General features: G+C 40.7%; 1 protein-coding gene across 7 annotated transcripts in view; it reads left to right on the top strand.

Moving 5' to 3' along the window:
* arap2 (ArfGAP with RhoGAP domain, ankyrin repeat and PH domain 2) overlaps positions 1 to 13509 on the top strand; it is a 320143-nt gene that overhangs the window by 263515 nt on the left and 43119 nt on the right. For all 7 annotated transcript variants that reach the window (XM_072566652.1, XM_072566631.1, XM_072566592.1 and 4 more), the window contains 2 exons: positions 438 to 555; positions 3130 to 3258. In XM_072566652.1, coding sequence (XP_072422753.1) covers positions 438 to 555; positions 3130 to 3258 — 247 coding nt within the window. The remainder of the gene's footprint in view (positions 1 to 437; positions 556 to 3129; positions 3259 to 13509) is intronic.

The raw sequence follows: 13509 nt of genomic DNA, 5'->3' as shown, positions 1-13509 counted from the left end.
ATTGTTGTTGCACAGGCAAGTGCAGCAACCATTTTGTAAAGCTAACAACATGCATGAGGTCGCAGAGCAGCAAATGTTTTTTAACTGTGTTGCTTGACAGAGAAATGCTTACCATATGACTGGGGAACTACTCCAAAAACACCATGAGATTCTTAGCATTGCTACATGTCAGTAAAGGAAACTGTTTTACACCCTAAACTAAATGAAAGAACAAAAGCGGTGTGCATGTGATTTAAGAGAAAACCAAAGCAAATGAGATCAGATTTGCCTTTTAAATTGAAACTGCTTTGGAAGTTCATGCTGACAACATATTTTGGATATTGCATTTTTAACAGACTTGATAAGATTTTTCAGTGTGAGCAGATTTTGATCCTTTTATTCTTTTCATATGCAATTTCACTTGAAATTAAGGCTTTTTCTAACATCATGGATCACAGGTATCTCCGACCATGACAGCAGAAGAATTAACTTCTATCGTTCTGGAAATGAAGAATATTGTCACTGATGAGAAGGTTCTCTGGACAACGTTTGAAGTTATAGAGAATGGAGAACTTGGTAAGACATTAATTAAAATAAATATAGAAAGCTAAGTAACACACAGTTGCATATTAAAACTACTGTGTGGGTGACAAAATTTAATCTTAAAACAAATTGAAAACTAATTATTATTTCCTTATTATTCTCCTTATTATTTCCTCCTCATTGCCTCCCATCCTTTACCTGCATATTTTAGTGAAATGAATAATCTTCACTCCTGTAAGAGATTTACTGGTATTTGCTGGCTGTCACAATTGAGTCAGATTCTGCCTTTATATGACACCCATGTAACATCATTATCAGCACGAATTATTGAATAATATTTAGTTTAGAGTTCCGAGCTTAGCTTTCTTTCTTGTCCAAGCTAGAAACTCAAGCCATTTGTAATATATGAAATATTCTCAACATCAGGACATTCCCAAAAAACCTCTGCCAATGAATACTATTTGAAATATAGTAGGTAATGAAAATAGGGGACACATCCAATTTGGTTATAATCATCTAGTACAGCATTACACAAGGACTGAGCACCACTAAGCCATCATCAGTTGAGGAAACACTTTGTAAAATTTTGAATGATCATATATAAAGCATTTCACCTTAACTATAGCATAGCCACCTGTACTTCAAAATTCTCTCTCAGCTGCCACAATAATACCATAAGGATCCCATTCCTTGGCCAAGGAATCATTGGCCAAATTTTCTGACATGGGAAGAGGTCTCCAACTCAATTTATGTTATTTATGTACCTTGATACCCTGAGGAAGTCCCATGTCTGCACATCTGCAATATGTACACAGAACGTTTAAACTTCTGATTGCAGGTTTTATCCTGAACAGATTGCTTCGCGATAGGTCAGTACCATGCAGACATGAGCCATTTGCCTTATAATTGTGGATCACATCAGCTAGCTGTACACCAACACCATTCCCCACTGCCCTTCAGGGTATTCTACAGCGTTCATTAGCATCTTTGACCCAGCTCGAGAGAAGCAACATAATATCCAGATTCATGTCTGCATTGGGAAAAATACTAATCTGCTCCCCTAACAATCAGTATGGCTTTTCCAGTATAGTTGAGCCAGCCCTGGTGTCAGAGACTTGGCTTAGGCTGCACTTCCCAGTTAACAACCATTTTGAGTATGTATATCTGAATACCAGTTGGGAGTGAGATGCCCTGAGGAGATTCTGGCATTATCTGCCTATTTCTTCTCGGTTGCTTAGTGGTCACCCGTTTTCCCCTCGCTCTGCATATTCTGAGGTTGCAGTGTAACCAAATTTATAATAACTTTATTCAAAAGCTATACACTTCATCAATTTGCCACTGTGATTCAAGTTGTTGATCAAGCTCCCAAACATATAACTAAAGCTATTGCAGCTGATGACGCCTCCTTCATTTCTCATGGAACAGTATGTAAACTCCAAAGACCTGAACTGTCCTGGCATCTCTCTATCTATTAGGTGATACAACTTAGCAGGAAAAAGATAAAGACTTACCAGCTTTAAGGGGAGGCAATGGCCTGGTGGTATTATGATCATTAACCCAAAGACCTAGGTAATGGCCTGAGGACCTGGGTTCAAATCCTGCCATGGAAGATTGTGGAATTTGAATTTAACAAAAATCTGGAATTAAGAGTCTGCTGGTGAAACTATTGAGTTTTGGAAAATTCCATCTGGTTCATTAATGTTCTTTCAGGAAGGACACTGTCACCCCTATCTGGTCTGGCCTACATATGACTCCAGACCTAAAGCAATGTGGTTAATTCTAAACTGCTTTGTTAACTGGCCAGCAATGCACACATTCTGTAAATGAATTAACTAAGACTTGCTTTCCCTCTTATGTTGTCAGTTGAATATAAGAGTGGTTTAATTGAAATTCTCTACTTAATATTTATTAACAAAATAATTTTTTGTTATTGTCCCGCTCCTAAGACTAACTTGCTAACTTTGGAGAAAAGGAAACCGTTGTCACTATGCAATTAACCTGTAGCTTCCAGCGATATCTCAGTTTGATCTTTGTTCATTCACTTCAGTGATCCTGACCCGCTTCATACTCCTCTCAGTCTGTTTCACAGTGATCCTGACCTGTGTCAGTGATCCTGACCTGACTGCACCTGGAATACTCTAATGTTACTGACCTGCTTTGTACTCCTCTTGGTCTGCTTTGCAATGATTCTAACCTTCCACAAACTCCTCTTTGCACTAAGAGGACAGCTAGTATTGTAATACTTATAGTATTAGGATGCTTTGTTTAAGTGATCATTGTATTGAAAGTTATCTGACAACAGAATCTCAACCAGTTAGGAGCTGGACTAAAAAAAATCACAATCGACTTAGAAATGGTTATATACTGATCTATTTTGCTGAAAGAAGATAAGTCATATATTTGAGGGACTTTTGTCAGGAATTGTCATGTACGACTGATGGCTAATATTGTAGAGCATCATTAAATTGGTTTACTTTAATCTAAGTGTATATTTAGTATGAATCATAGTTTATTTCTGGCTTATAATTTAACTTGTGGGAATAACTATGATATTAATGAACAACGTTGTGCATTCTTTGATTTTTTTTTACATTTCCTCTTCCACAGAACGAGTACTGCACTACAAAGAGAATGTTCTGGAACAGGTTCTCCAGTGGAGCACACTGCCTGAGCCTGAATCTGCTTACTTGATCATAAAACAGTTCCAAGCTGCAAAAGCCATCAAAAAGTACCTCGGTAAGAGTGTCTGTTCTTACATGTCTTTTATCGAAATCAGGCTATTCCACACAAACGTCTGGAATGGAAGTCTCAATGGATATCAACCTGTTTTGCTGACAGCATATTGGAATTCCACTGCCAGACAGCTCCCCAATTAAACATGCATTTAATTTGTATCGAGGAAGGTGCTTTTAATGTGTGCCTATTAACAATGCTGCTGTCTATTTCTAACATTGGAGCCACTAGCAAAACTCCATTTAAGCTGCCTTGAGAAGGTGGTGACAGCCCTCCAGCAGTTGTTGAAGTCTGTGTGGTTATGATGATGTGATAATTAAGTAGAGAATACTCGGAATTTGATAACAGTGATGACAAGTGCCAGTAGGTGACTGTGTCAGGATGTGGAACGGCTTGAACAGGGATGAGAGGTAGTGTCCCATGTTTTTGGTGAAACAGATTATGTGCTTGAAAGTGTCATGAAACTGTAGAGTTTTACAGCATAGAAAGAGGCCCTTCAGCCTGTTGTGTCCATTCCAGTCATCAAACATTCATTTATTCTAATTCCACTGTCCAGAACTTGGCCATAGTCTATGGCATTTTAAGTGCTCATCCAAATGCTTCTTAAGTGTCTTCAGTGTTCCTTCCTCTGCACAGATTTAGGCATTGAGTTGCCAATATCCACAATCCTCTTTATTAAAAAGTTTCTGTTTCAAATCCTATCTAAATCGTCTGTTCCTTACCTTAAAATTGTGCCCCCTGGATGCTGTCCCCTGTACTAGGGGGAAAGGTTTTCTTCCCCTTAGAACTTTGTCCACCTCAATCGGATACCCCTCAGCTTTCTTTGTTCAGAGGAAAATAAACACAACTTATCTGGTCATCATTCATAGCTGAATCGCTCCAGGCCAGGCAATATTTGGGTGAATCTTTTCTGCACCTTCTTCAATGCAATTGCATCCTTCCTGTAGTGTGGTGACCAGAACTATGCATTGGCACAATGACTGTGGCCTAACTAATCTTACTTACTACTTCATCATAACCTCCTTGTGCTTGTGTTCAGTGCCTTGACTATTAAAGGCATTTGTCTCAAAAGGTTAACCAACATATATACCTGTACTACTGCCAAGTCCCTCTGACACTCTGGTCTTTCTCAGACCCTACCATTCAACATGTCCTCCTTTTCCTTGTTTGTTGTCCCAAAATTCATTACCTCACACTTTCCAGGTTTAAATTCCATTTGCCACTGTTCTGCCCACCTGACCAGCTCATCTATGTCTGCCTGTCTCCTCACTATTCACTATATCACCAATTTTCATATCATCTACAAACTTAGTAATCATATGTCCTACATTCATGTAGGTCATTATTGTAGACAACAAACAACAAGTGAACCCTGCGGTATGTCACTGGACATAAGCTTCCTGTCACATAAACCTCTTTGACCATCTCTCTCAGCTTCCTGCCACAAACCTAATATTGGATTCAAATTGCCCTGGATCTCATGGGCTCTGAGCAATTTAACAAGTCTGCCATGTGAGACCTTATCAAAAGCCTCACAGAAGCCCATGTAGACTACATTGATGTGTACTACCTTCAACAACACCAAGTCACCTCCTTCAAAAATTGATTGAAGTTTGTTAGACATGATCCTTCCTTTAGAAAGCCATGACGACTACTCTTGATTAATCCACACCTCTTCAAGAGCAAATGAAATCTATCCCTCAGAATTTTTTCACACTGTTTCCCTATCTCAGATTTAGACTCACTGGTCTGTATTTTCCTGGATTATTCCTACTATCCTCCTTGAATAGTAGTATGATATTAGCTGTCCTCAAGCACCACACCTGTGGCCAGAGAAGATTTGAAAATTATTGTTGGAAACACTGCACCTTCTGCCCTTGTTTCCCACAGCAGCGTTTGGTACATCTGATCTCAGCCTGGGGGATTTATCAACTTTCAAGCCCACTAAATCTGCTAATGCTACCTCCCTCCCACAGTTCAAGTATATCACAAACCCTCTCTCTAGTTTCTAGACCTGTGTTGTCCTTCTCTATAGTGAATACAGATGGCAATGTACTCCTTAAAACCTCAGCTGTGAATCCTCTGGCTATATATGCGTGCATGTGCACACACATCCCTAATAGGCTGTATGCTTTCCATGGTTATTCCCTGGCTCTTCCTTTACTTACAAAATATAAATGGATTTTTCTTAATGTTTTCTGCCAGTGTGTTTTCACATTTCCTGTACAACCTTTGACATCCAGGGCTCTCTGGACTTGCTGGTCGTACCTTTCACCTGTATGGGTCCTGCACTCTCACTCTTATTCTTTTTGAGTGTCGCCCACTGGTCTGATGCAGATTTTCCTGCAAGTAGCTGTTCCCAGTCCACTTTAGCCAGTTCCTGTCTTGTCTTATTAAAATCATGATGTGGAGGAGCCAGTGTTGGACTGGGGTGGACAAAGTTAAAACTCACACAACACCAGATTATAGTCCAACAGGTTTATTTCAAAGCACTGGCCTTCAGAGCGCTGCTCCTTCATCAGGCAGCTACCAAAAGCTAGTCTTCCATAAATCGACCTTCTCTCAATTCACAACCTTTATTTCTGGTCCATTATTGTCCTTAGTCTTAATTACCTAAATCTTATTGAGTTATTTATTGTCAGTAGCGTGAAAATGCATCTCCAGAGCCATATCTACCACTAGCTCAGTTTTGTTCCCTATAAGTAGGTCTAGTACCAACCCTCTTGTAGACTTTCAATGTGCTGGTTTAAAAAGATCTGGCTCCATTTTAAGAATTCTGTCCCCATTAAGGCTTTTACACATTCTCTATTCCAATTAATATTGGGGAAGTTCAAATCACCTCCTTGTATTACCCTATATTTTTAACCATCTCTGATAAATGTCTTTGCACCTTGCCCTGAGTGTTTGGGTGTCTATAGTTCACCCCCAGCACTTGAGGTCCCTTTTTATTTTTAAGTTCTACACATATAGCCTCACTTGAGGAATTTTCTAAGATATTGTCCCTCTTCATTGCAGTAATTGACTCCTTGATCAATGTTAGAACACCACTCCCTCTTGTAAACCAACTGCCCTAGTTAACCTCCCCATGCAGATGATGGTGTGTTTCTGGTTCAGAGTACAACCCATCTGACCTTTTACAAGTCCCACTATCACCAGAGATAAACTCAGGAATTTCAACACCTCCTTCCTGTTCCAAATCTTCAGCCAAGCATTCATCTTTATTATTCACCAGTTCCTATACTCACTGGCACTCAATGGTTCTGTGGTTATCAAGAAGTTTTATTTTAAATTTCATACCTTTTCATATCACTGTCATGGTGGGATTTGAATCCAGGTCCCCAGACCATTACCTGAGTTTTTGGATTACTAGTCCTATGACAATACCACAACATCATCACCTTCCTCCTGGTGATTTGATACAAGGCAGTCTTTGTGTCCTGGTGATGCAAAGAGCAGATTTTGAATCCAGTATTATCTATGTATTAATATGAATGTAGGTGTTTTATCAACAATAAATCAACAGTACCATTGAAGATGTTGGCAACACAACCTTTTTCAATCTTTCTTAAAATCCTTTTTTTTTCTCATCAGAAGTATTTTACCAACTAAACTGCTAAGTCAGCAGCTTCATAATCATACCTGTCAAATGAAATGTAGAAAAGTGGAAAATGTTTGACTCTCAGTAATGCAGACATACGTCCAAAATACCAAGTTGGGAACATTGCTATCAATAAAATTTAGAGTTGTTTTGCAGCACTGGGATATCAAAAATTGCATGGTTGTTTCCATCTCCACAACTGAATGCTTCTGTCATGGTGAACAGTATTTTACTCATATTCGTGTCAGTGAATTTGTTTGGAAATCTTAAAAGTGTTTTAATTTAATGGCTGGTAGCTACAGTCTTCAAAATTTAGAGCAGGAAAATGAATAATTAATATTTATATCCCTTTTGTTCTTTTGAAATTCTTTTTAAATGCATGGTATTTTTATATTAATGATGTATTTTTCATTGGACATCATTCTCCTTGACAGCTGAGTAACAAAACATTTCTACAGCCCTGTAAAAACTAAGCTATATTAAGATATAAACACCGACAATGTTGGAGGAACTCTGCTGGTCTGGCAATCTGTAAAGAGAAAGAAACGGTGTTAATATTTAAATCTGCTGTAACTCTTCTTCAGAACTGGCCATTCCCCACTAACCATAAGATACTCCTGAATTCAACATCCACAAATTCCATTAGAAGGTGCTAAATAAATGTAATAAAATGCCCAAAAGTGCTTCTTTTTTCAGTTGTTTGTGAGAGGTGCGCAACACTGGCAGGGCCACCATTTATTGCCCATCCCTGGTTCCCCTTGAGAAGATGGTCTGAAGAATTTATACAACAAAATATAGCACTGAATTAGATTAGATAACTAAAAAGCTTGATTAGATTGTAAGAAGCAATTTAAAGAAGGGAAGTAAGGAAGGAGAGTATTCCAAAGCTTAGGGTCTGGGTAACTGAAGGCATGTTGAGCAATCTTGGAGTGAGTCGAGTTGTAGAGTCATAGAGATGTACAGCACAGAAACAAACCCTTCGGTCCAACTCGTCCATGCCAACCAGATATCTTAATCTCGTCCCATTTGCCAGCATTTGGCTCATTCCCCTAAACCCTTTGCATTCATATCCCCATCCAGATGCTTTTTAAATGTTGTGTTTGTGCCCATCCCATCACTTTCACTGGCAGCTCATATCATATACGTACCACACTCTGCGTGAAAAGGTTACCCATTAGGTCCCTTTTAAATCTTCCCCCTCTCACTTTAAACCCTCTAGTTTTCGACTCCTCTCCCCTGAGGAAAAGACCTTAGCTACTCACCCTTTCCATTTCCCTCATGATCTTATCGACCTAATACTCATGACACCAGAATTGATTGAACCTGGATACCTGGGAAAGTTGTGGCCACAGAATGTACAAAGATAAGGAAGAACAAAACCATCGAGACACAGAATTATTCTGGTGCAGAAGGAGCCTAGAAGGAAAAACCAGCAGAAAAGAAGTTAAAGAAAGCAATTGGTTCAGGCAGGGCAAGGACAAAATAAACGTTGGCACAGTGCTACAGTGGAAGGAAAAGAAGCGGCAAATGCAGCTGAGCTGTTCACCTCAGTGTTTTTAACAAAGGAGTCCATGACCAGTGGAGTGCCATAAGGATCGGTGCTGGGCCCTCTACTTTTTTGTCATTTACATAAATGATTTGGATGCGAGCATAAGAGGTACAGTTAGTAAGTTTGCAGATGACACCAAAATTGGAGGTGTAGCGGACAGCGAAGAGGGTTACCTCAGATTATAACAGGATCTGGACCAGATGGGTCCAATTGGCTGAGAAGTGGTAGATGGAGTTTAATTCAGATAAATGCGAGGTGCTGCATTTTGGGAAAGCAAATCTTAACAGGACTTATACACTTAATGGTAAGGTCCTAGGGAGTGTTGCTAAACAAAGAGACCTTGGAGTGCAGGTTCATAGCTCCTTGAAAGTGGAGTCGTAGGTAGATAGGATAGTGAAGAAGGCTTTTGGTATGCTTTCCTTTATTGGTCAGAGTATTGAGTACAGGAGTTGGGAGGTCATGTTGCAGCTACTGTTGGTTAAGCCATTGTTGGAATATTGTGAGCAATTCTGGTCTCCTTCCTATTGGAAAGATGTTGTGAAACTTGAAAGGTTTCAGAAAAGATTTACAAGGATGTTGCCAGGGTTGGAGGATTTGAGCTACAGGGAGAGGCTGAACAGGTTGGGGCTGTTTTCCCTGGAGTGTCGGAGGCTGAGGGGTGACCTTATAGAGGTTTACAAACTTATGAGGGGTATGGATAGGATAAATAGAAAAAGTCTTTTCCCTGGGGTCCGGGCAACTTTTTCATGAAGAGGGTGGTATGTGTATGGAATGAGCTGCCAGAGGATGTGGTGGAGGCTGGTACAATTGCAACATTTAAGAGGCATTTGGATGGGTATATGAATAGGAGGGGTTTGGAGGGATATGGGATGGGTGCTGGCAGGTGGGACTAGATTGGGTTGGGTTATCTGGTCGGCATGGACGGGTTGGACCGAAGGGTCTGTTTCCATTGTGTACGTCTCTATGACTCTATATAGCATTGGTGTTGACAGTGAAACAGACTTGAGAAATAGGGAGTTATATTTGCCTTCCAAGATGTTCCTTGAATAGTGAGCAGCAGTTACGGTCGATGAGAAGGGTGTAGATGTGCTTTACATGATTCTGCCAAAGCTATGGGGAGAGGTTAAACAACTTGCCGACCATATCTTTTCAAATAAACATGCGTTAGACTTGAGGGAGCGGAAATCCTTAGAAGGAAATGGAGATCAGTGTAATAGCAGGAGAAATGACTAGGATTAGGAACTGTGCTGTTTTGCTGGGGAGTGGGGCACCTGTATTATAAAAGAGTTATACAGAGAGCTCAGCTTCCATTCTCCTCGATAATCTTATGCAGTGGAAGTGGCCTAATCCAAGCTAAACTGAAAACAATGGGAATCCAAGGAGACGGCACCCTCTGCTGGTTGGATTCATACTTAACACAAAGAAAGAAATCCTGGAAGTCAAACGTCTTAGTGTCAGGACATCACTGCAGAAATTCCTCAGGTAGGCCCAACCATCTCATTAGTATCATCAAGAACTTTCTTTCCATCATCAGGTCAGAAAAGACAATGTTTATTGACAAATGAACAATGCCTCCACAGTTAGTATCTCCTTCGATACTGAAGCTTGTTCCTATCCATGTATGACAACACCCGGACAACATTCCGGCTTGGAGAAATGCATGTCAAGTAACACAGCACCACACAAGTTCTGGGCATCGATCATTCAATTAAGTTAATCTAGCCACATTGCCTTGAAATTCAATAACATAACCAATGCAGAATACTTTCAGCCAACTTCCTCGGGGTTACCTTTGGCCAGAAACTGAGTCAAGAATGTGGTGCTGGAAAAGCACTGCAGGTCAGGCTGCATTCAAGGAGCAGGTTCTCCTGCTCCTTAGACCTTGTCTGACCTGCTGTGCTTTTCCAGAACCACATTCTCAACTCTGACCACCAGCATTTGCAGTCCTCTCTTTACCCTTTGGCCAGAAACTGATCTTTACCGGCCACATAAATAAATTGGAGCAACAGCGGCTCAGAGACTGGAACCTCTGCAGTAAACAGCTCAGTTCCTGCCTTATTTGAGTCTGTCCACTATCCACAAGTCAAGTCTGTGATGAAGTAATCTCTACTCGCATAGATAAGTGCAATTGCACGACACTCTTGACTTATTACCATCCAAGAGAGAGCAGCCCACATGAATGGCATCCCATCCACCTATCCTCCTCTCACCTCTCACATATGGTAGCAGCAACGTGTACCAACTACATGTTGCTCTGCAGAATTTTTCAAATGTCCTTCAGCAGCAAGTTCAAAATCTGTGACCTCTACCATGTTGAAGGACAAGAGCAGAAATTACATGGGAACACCACCACCTGCAAATTCTCCTGAAAGTCATAGACCATCCTGACTTGGAAATGCATCACCGCCTTCAACTATGATGGCTCAAAGTCCTGGAACTCCGTCCCAAGTAGTACTGTGTACTGCAACAGTTCCTGAAGGCGACTCAGTACTGTCATCCGAAGGGAAGATTTTGAATTGCCCATAATTCACATTTCCATGAAAGAATAAGTAAGGGAAAAGTAGTTTTCATCTCCCCCGTGGTCCTTTCACAAATTATTTTAAATCTGTGACCTATGTGGAAAGTGGATAGATCCGTAACCATAAAAATCCCTCAAAGTTTTGAGTATGTAGAGAGGCTGTGACTTTTCCCTGGAGCATCAGATACTGAGGATTGACTTTACAGAGGTTTACAAAATTATGAGGGGCATGATTGGGTAAATAGACCTAGGTCTTTTCCCTGGGGTAGTAGAGTCCAGAATTAGAGAGCAGAAGTTTAGGGTGAGAGGAGAAAGATTGAAAAGGGACCTAAGGGGCAGCTTTTGCATGCAGAGGATGGTGCATGTATGGAATGAGCTGCCAAAGAAAGGCTGGTACAATTACAGCACTTGAAAGGCATCTGGGTGGATATATAAATAGGAAGGGTTTAGGGGGATTATGGGCCATGTGCTGGCAAGTGAGACTAGATTAATTTAGGATATCTGGTCAGTATGGACGAGTTGGACGGAGGTTCTGTTTCCATGCTGTACATCTCTAAGACTCTATGTCTATTAAAACTGCCCTTAACCTTAAAGCAATCAATTCTAGCTTTTATATTGTCTCTATAGATACAAAGAATTATACCTTATAATTATATCAGAATTATAATTCTGATAAATCTGCTTTAAATGCTCCCAATGTTTGGTATCTTTTTAAATACATTAGCAAGCAGAGCATAAGCTGTGAATAAAATGGCTTTATAAGCCTACTTACTTTATATGTACTTCCGTGGTTCAAGGGGCATTCAGCAACAACTTCTCAAGGGCAAAAGGAGGTGAGCAATAAATGTGGGCTCAGCTAGTGACATGCACCTCCCATGAGTGAATGAGATAAACTCCTATGCTTTTTGTACTTTGAGGCCAAAGAAATGCAATTTGGGAATTCTGTGGCGTTCAGACTCAGAGGCCATCTCCAAACCCTGCATCCTCCATACAGTTCACTTCAGGGCAGAAAATCCACTGTTCTTACCCCCTTTTTTGTCTCTAACTTTATGCTCACAATGGTGTAATTGTTTCCTAATCATCCTGTACGATGGCCCAACAGGCACTCAATTCAAGGGTGACTAGGATTAGCAACAAATGTTGGCTTCACTAGCAAAGCCCATACCAGATAAAATAAGAAGTAAATCCTTTCATGATTTGGGGATGCTGGTGGACCTGTTGGACTATAACCTGGTGTTGTGTGATTTTTTTAACTTTTTAAATCCTTTCAAGAGCTTATTTGTTATAAAAACAAACATTTGTTTCACAAACTCATCAACGACAGATAACCCTCAGATAACCTCCTAAATTGGTCAGTTAAAATGTAAACACAACCCAGTGCTGAGATAATGGGTTCCAGATCTTTTGAAATTCAGTTGAGCGTTTGTAATAGTCTCAGCAGCAATTGCAAACATCTCCTGACATTTTAATCTCAATTTAAAACAGGACAGGACTTCTCATAGCACACAGTTTTGAGTGTATGATGTCATTACTCCAAAGGGAAATGTACTGTAATGCAGCTCAACATTTAAATGTAATGGTCAACTTATTTTTTTCAGCACTGTGTAATGATTCACTGTAATTAAAATACCTCCTTTTTACAATGGATAATGTAATAGTGACATTTGAAGTTGTCAAAACGCTAAGCACTTAACAGTCAAAATATTCCCAACTGCTCAACAGATTTCCCTGTGATTGCAAACCTTCCAACCAGGCAGTTTGTTATAGGACTTAAAAAAAAACCCACACCATCAGTAATAGCAGCACTGAGGGATTTCACATTAGCTATAGGACATGCGCAAGTTCGTCAGTAAAGAGCCAATGGCACTATTTTGAAGATCAGCAGTGAATATATCCTTGTCTTGACCATATTTATTCAATACTCAAATGTCTCAAAAAAAAGATTTGTTTGGTCATTATTATATTAGAATAAAAAAACTGCAAATGCTGGAATCCAAAGTAGAAGGGCAGGAGGCTGGAAGAACACAGCAAGCCAGATAGCAACAGGAGGTAGAGAAGTCGACGTTTTGGGTTAACCCTTTTTCAGGACTGGGGGTGGGTGTGGGCAGAGCTACAGATAAAGTGGGTGGCAGGGGCAGGGTGGTGAAGTTGGGGATAGGTGAACACAGGTAGAGGGTACGACCTGGTTGGTCTATGGGAGGGATGAATCCGGTTGGTGCCTGGGAGGAATGGAAGGGAGGGGGAGGGCTGGGAAGGGAATCAGGGGGATGGGAAGGGAGGTTATTTGAAATTGGAGAACACAATGTTGAGTCCTCCGGGCTAGTACCTCCTCCATTGCCACAATGAACCAGACCGCATATTGGAGGAGCAACACCTCATCTTCCGCCTGGGCAGCCTACAGCCCGGAGGACTCAATGTTGAGTACTCCAATTTCAAATAATCTCCCTTCCCCAACTCCATTCCCAGCCCCTCACCCTCCCTTCGACTGCTCCCTGCCACCAATCAGATTCATTTCTTCCACTGACCAACCAGGTAGTACCCTCTACTTGTCTTCATCCGGCCCCCGCCATCCCCTTTATCTGCAGCTCT

The sequence above is a fragment of the Chiloscyllium punctatum genome, chromosome 1 (genome assembly GCF_047496795.1).
Source record: "Chiloscyllium punctatum isolate Juve2018m chromosome 1, sChiPun1.3, whole genome shotgun sequence".
Classification (NCBI taxonomy): domain Eukaryota; kingdom Metazoa; phylum Chordata; class Chondrichthyes; order Orectolobiformes; family Hemiscylliidae; genus Chiloscyllium; species Chiloscyllium punctatum.
Note: the sequence above shows the minus strand (reverse complement) of the source record. Positions and strands in the feature narration are given on the sequence as shown.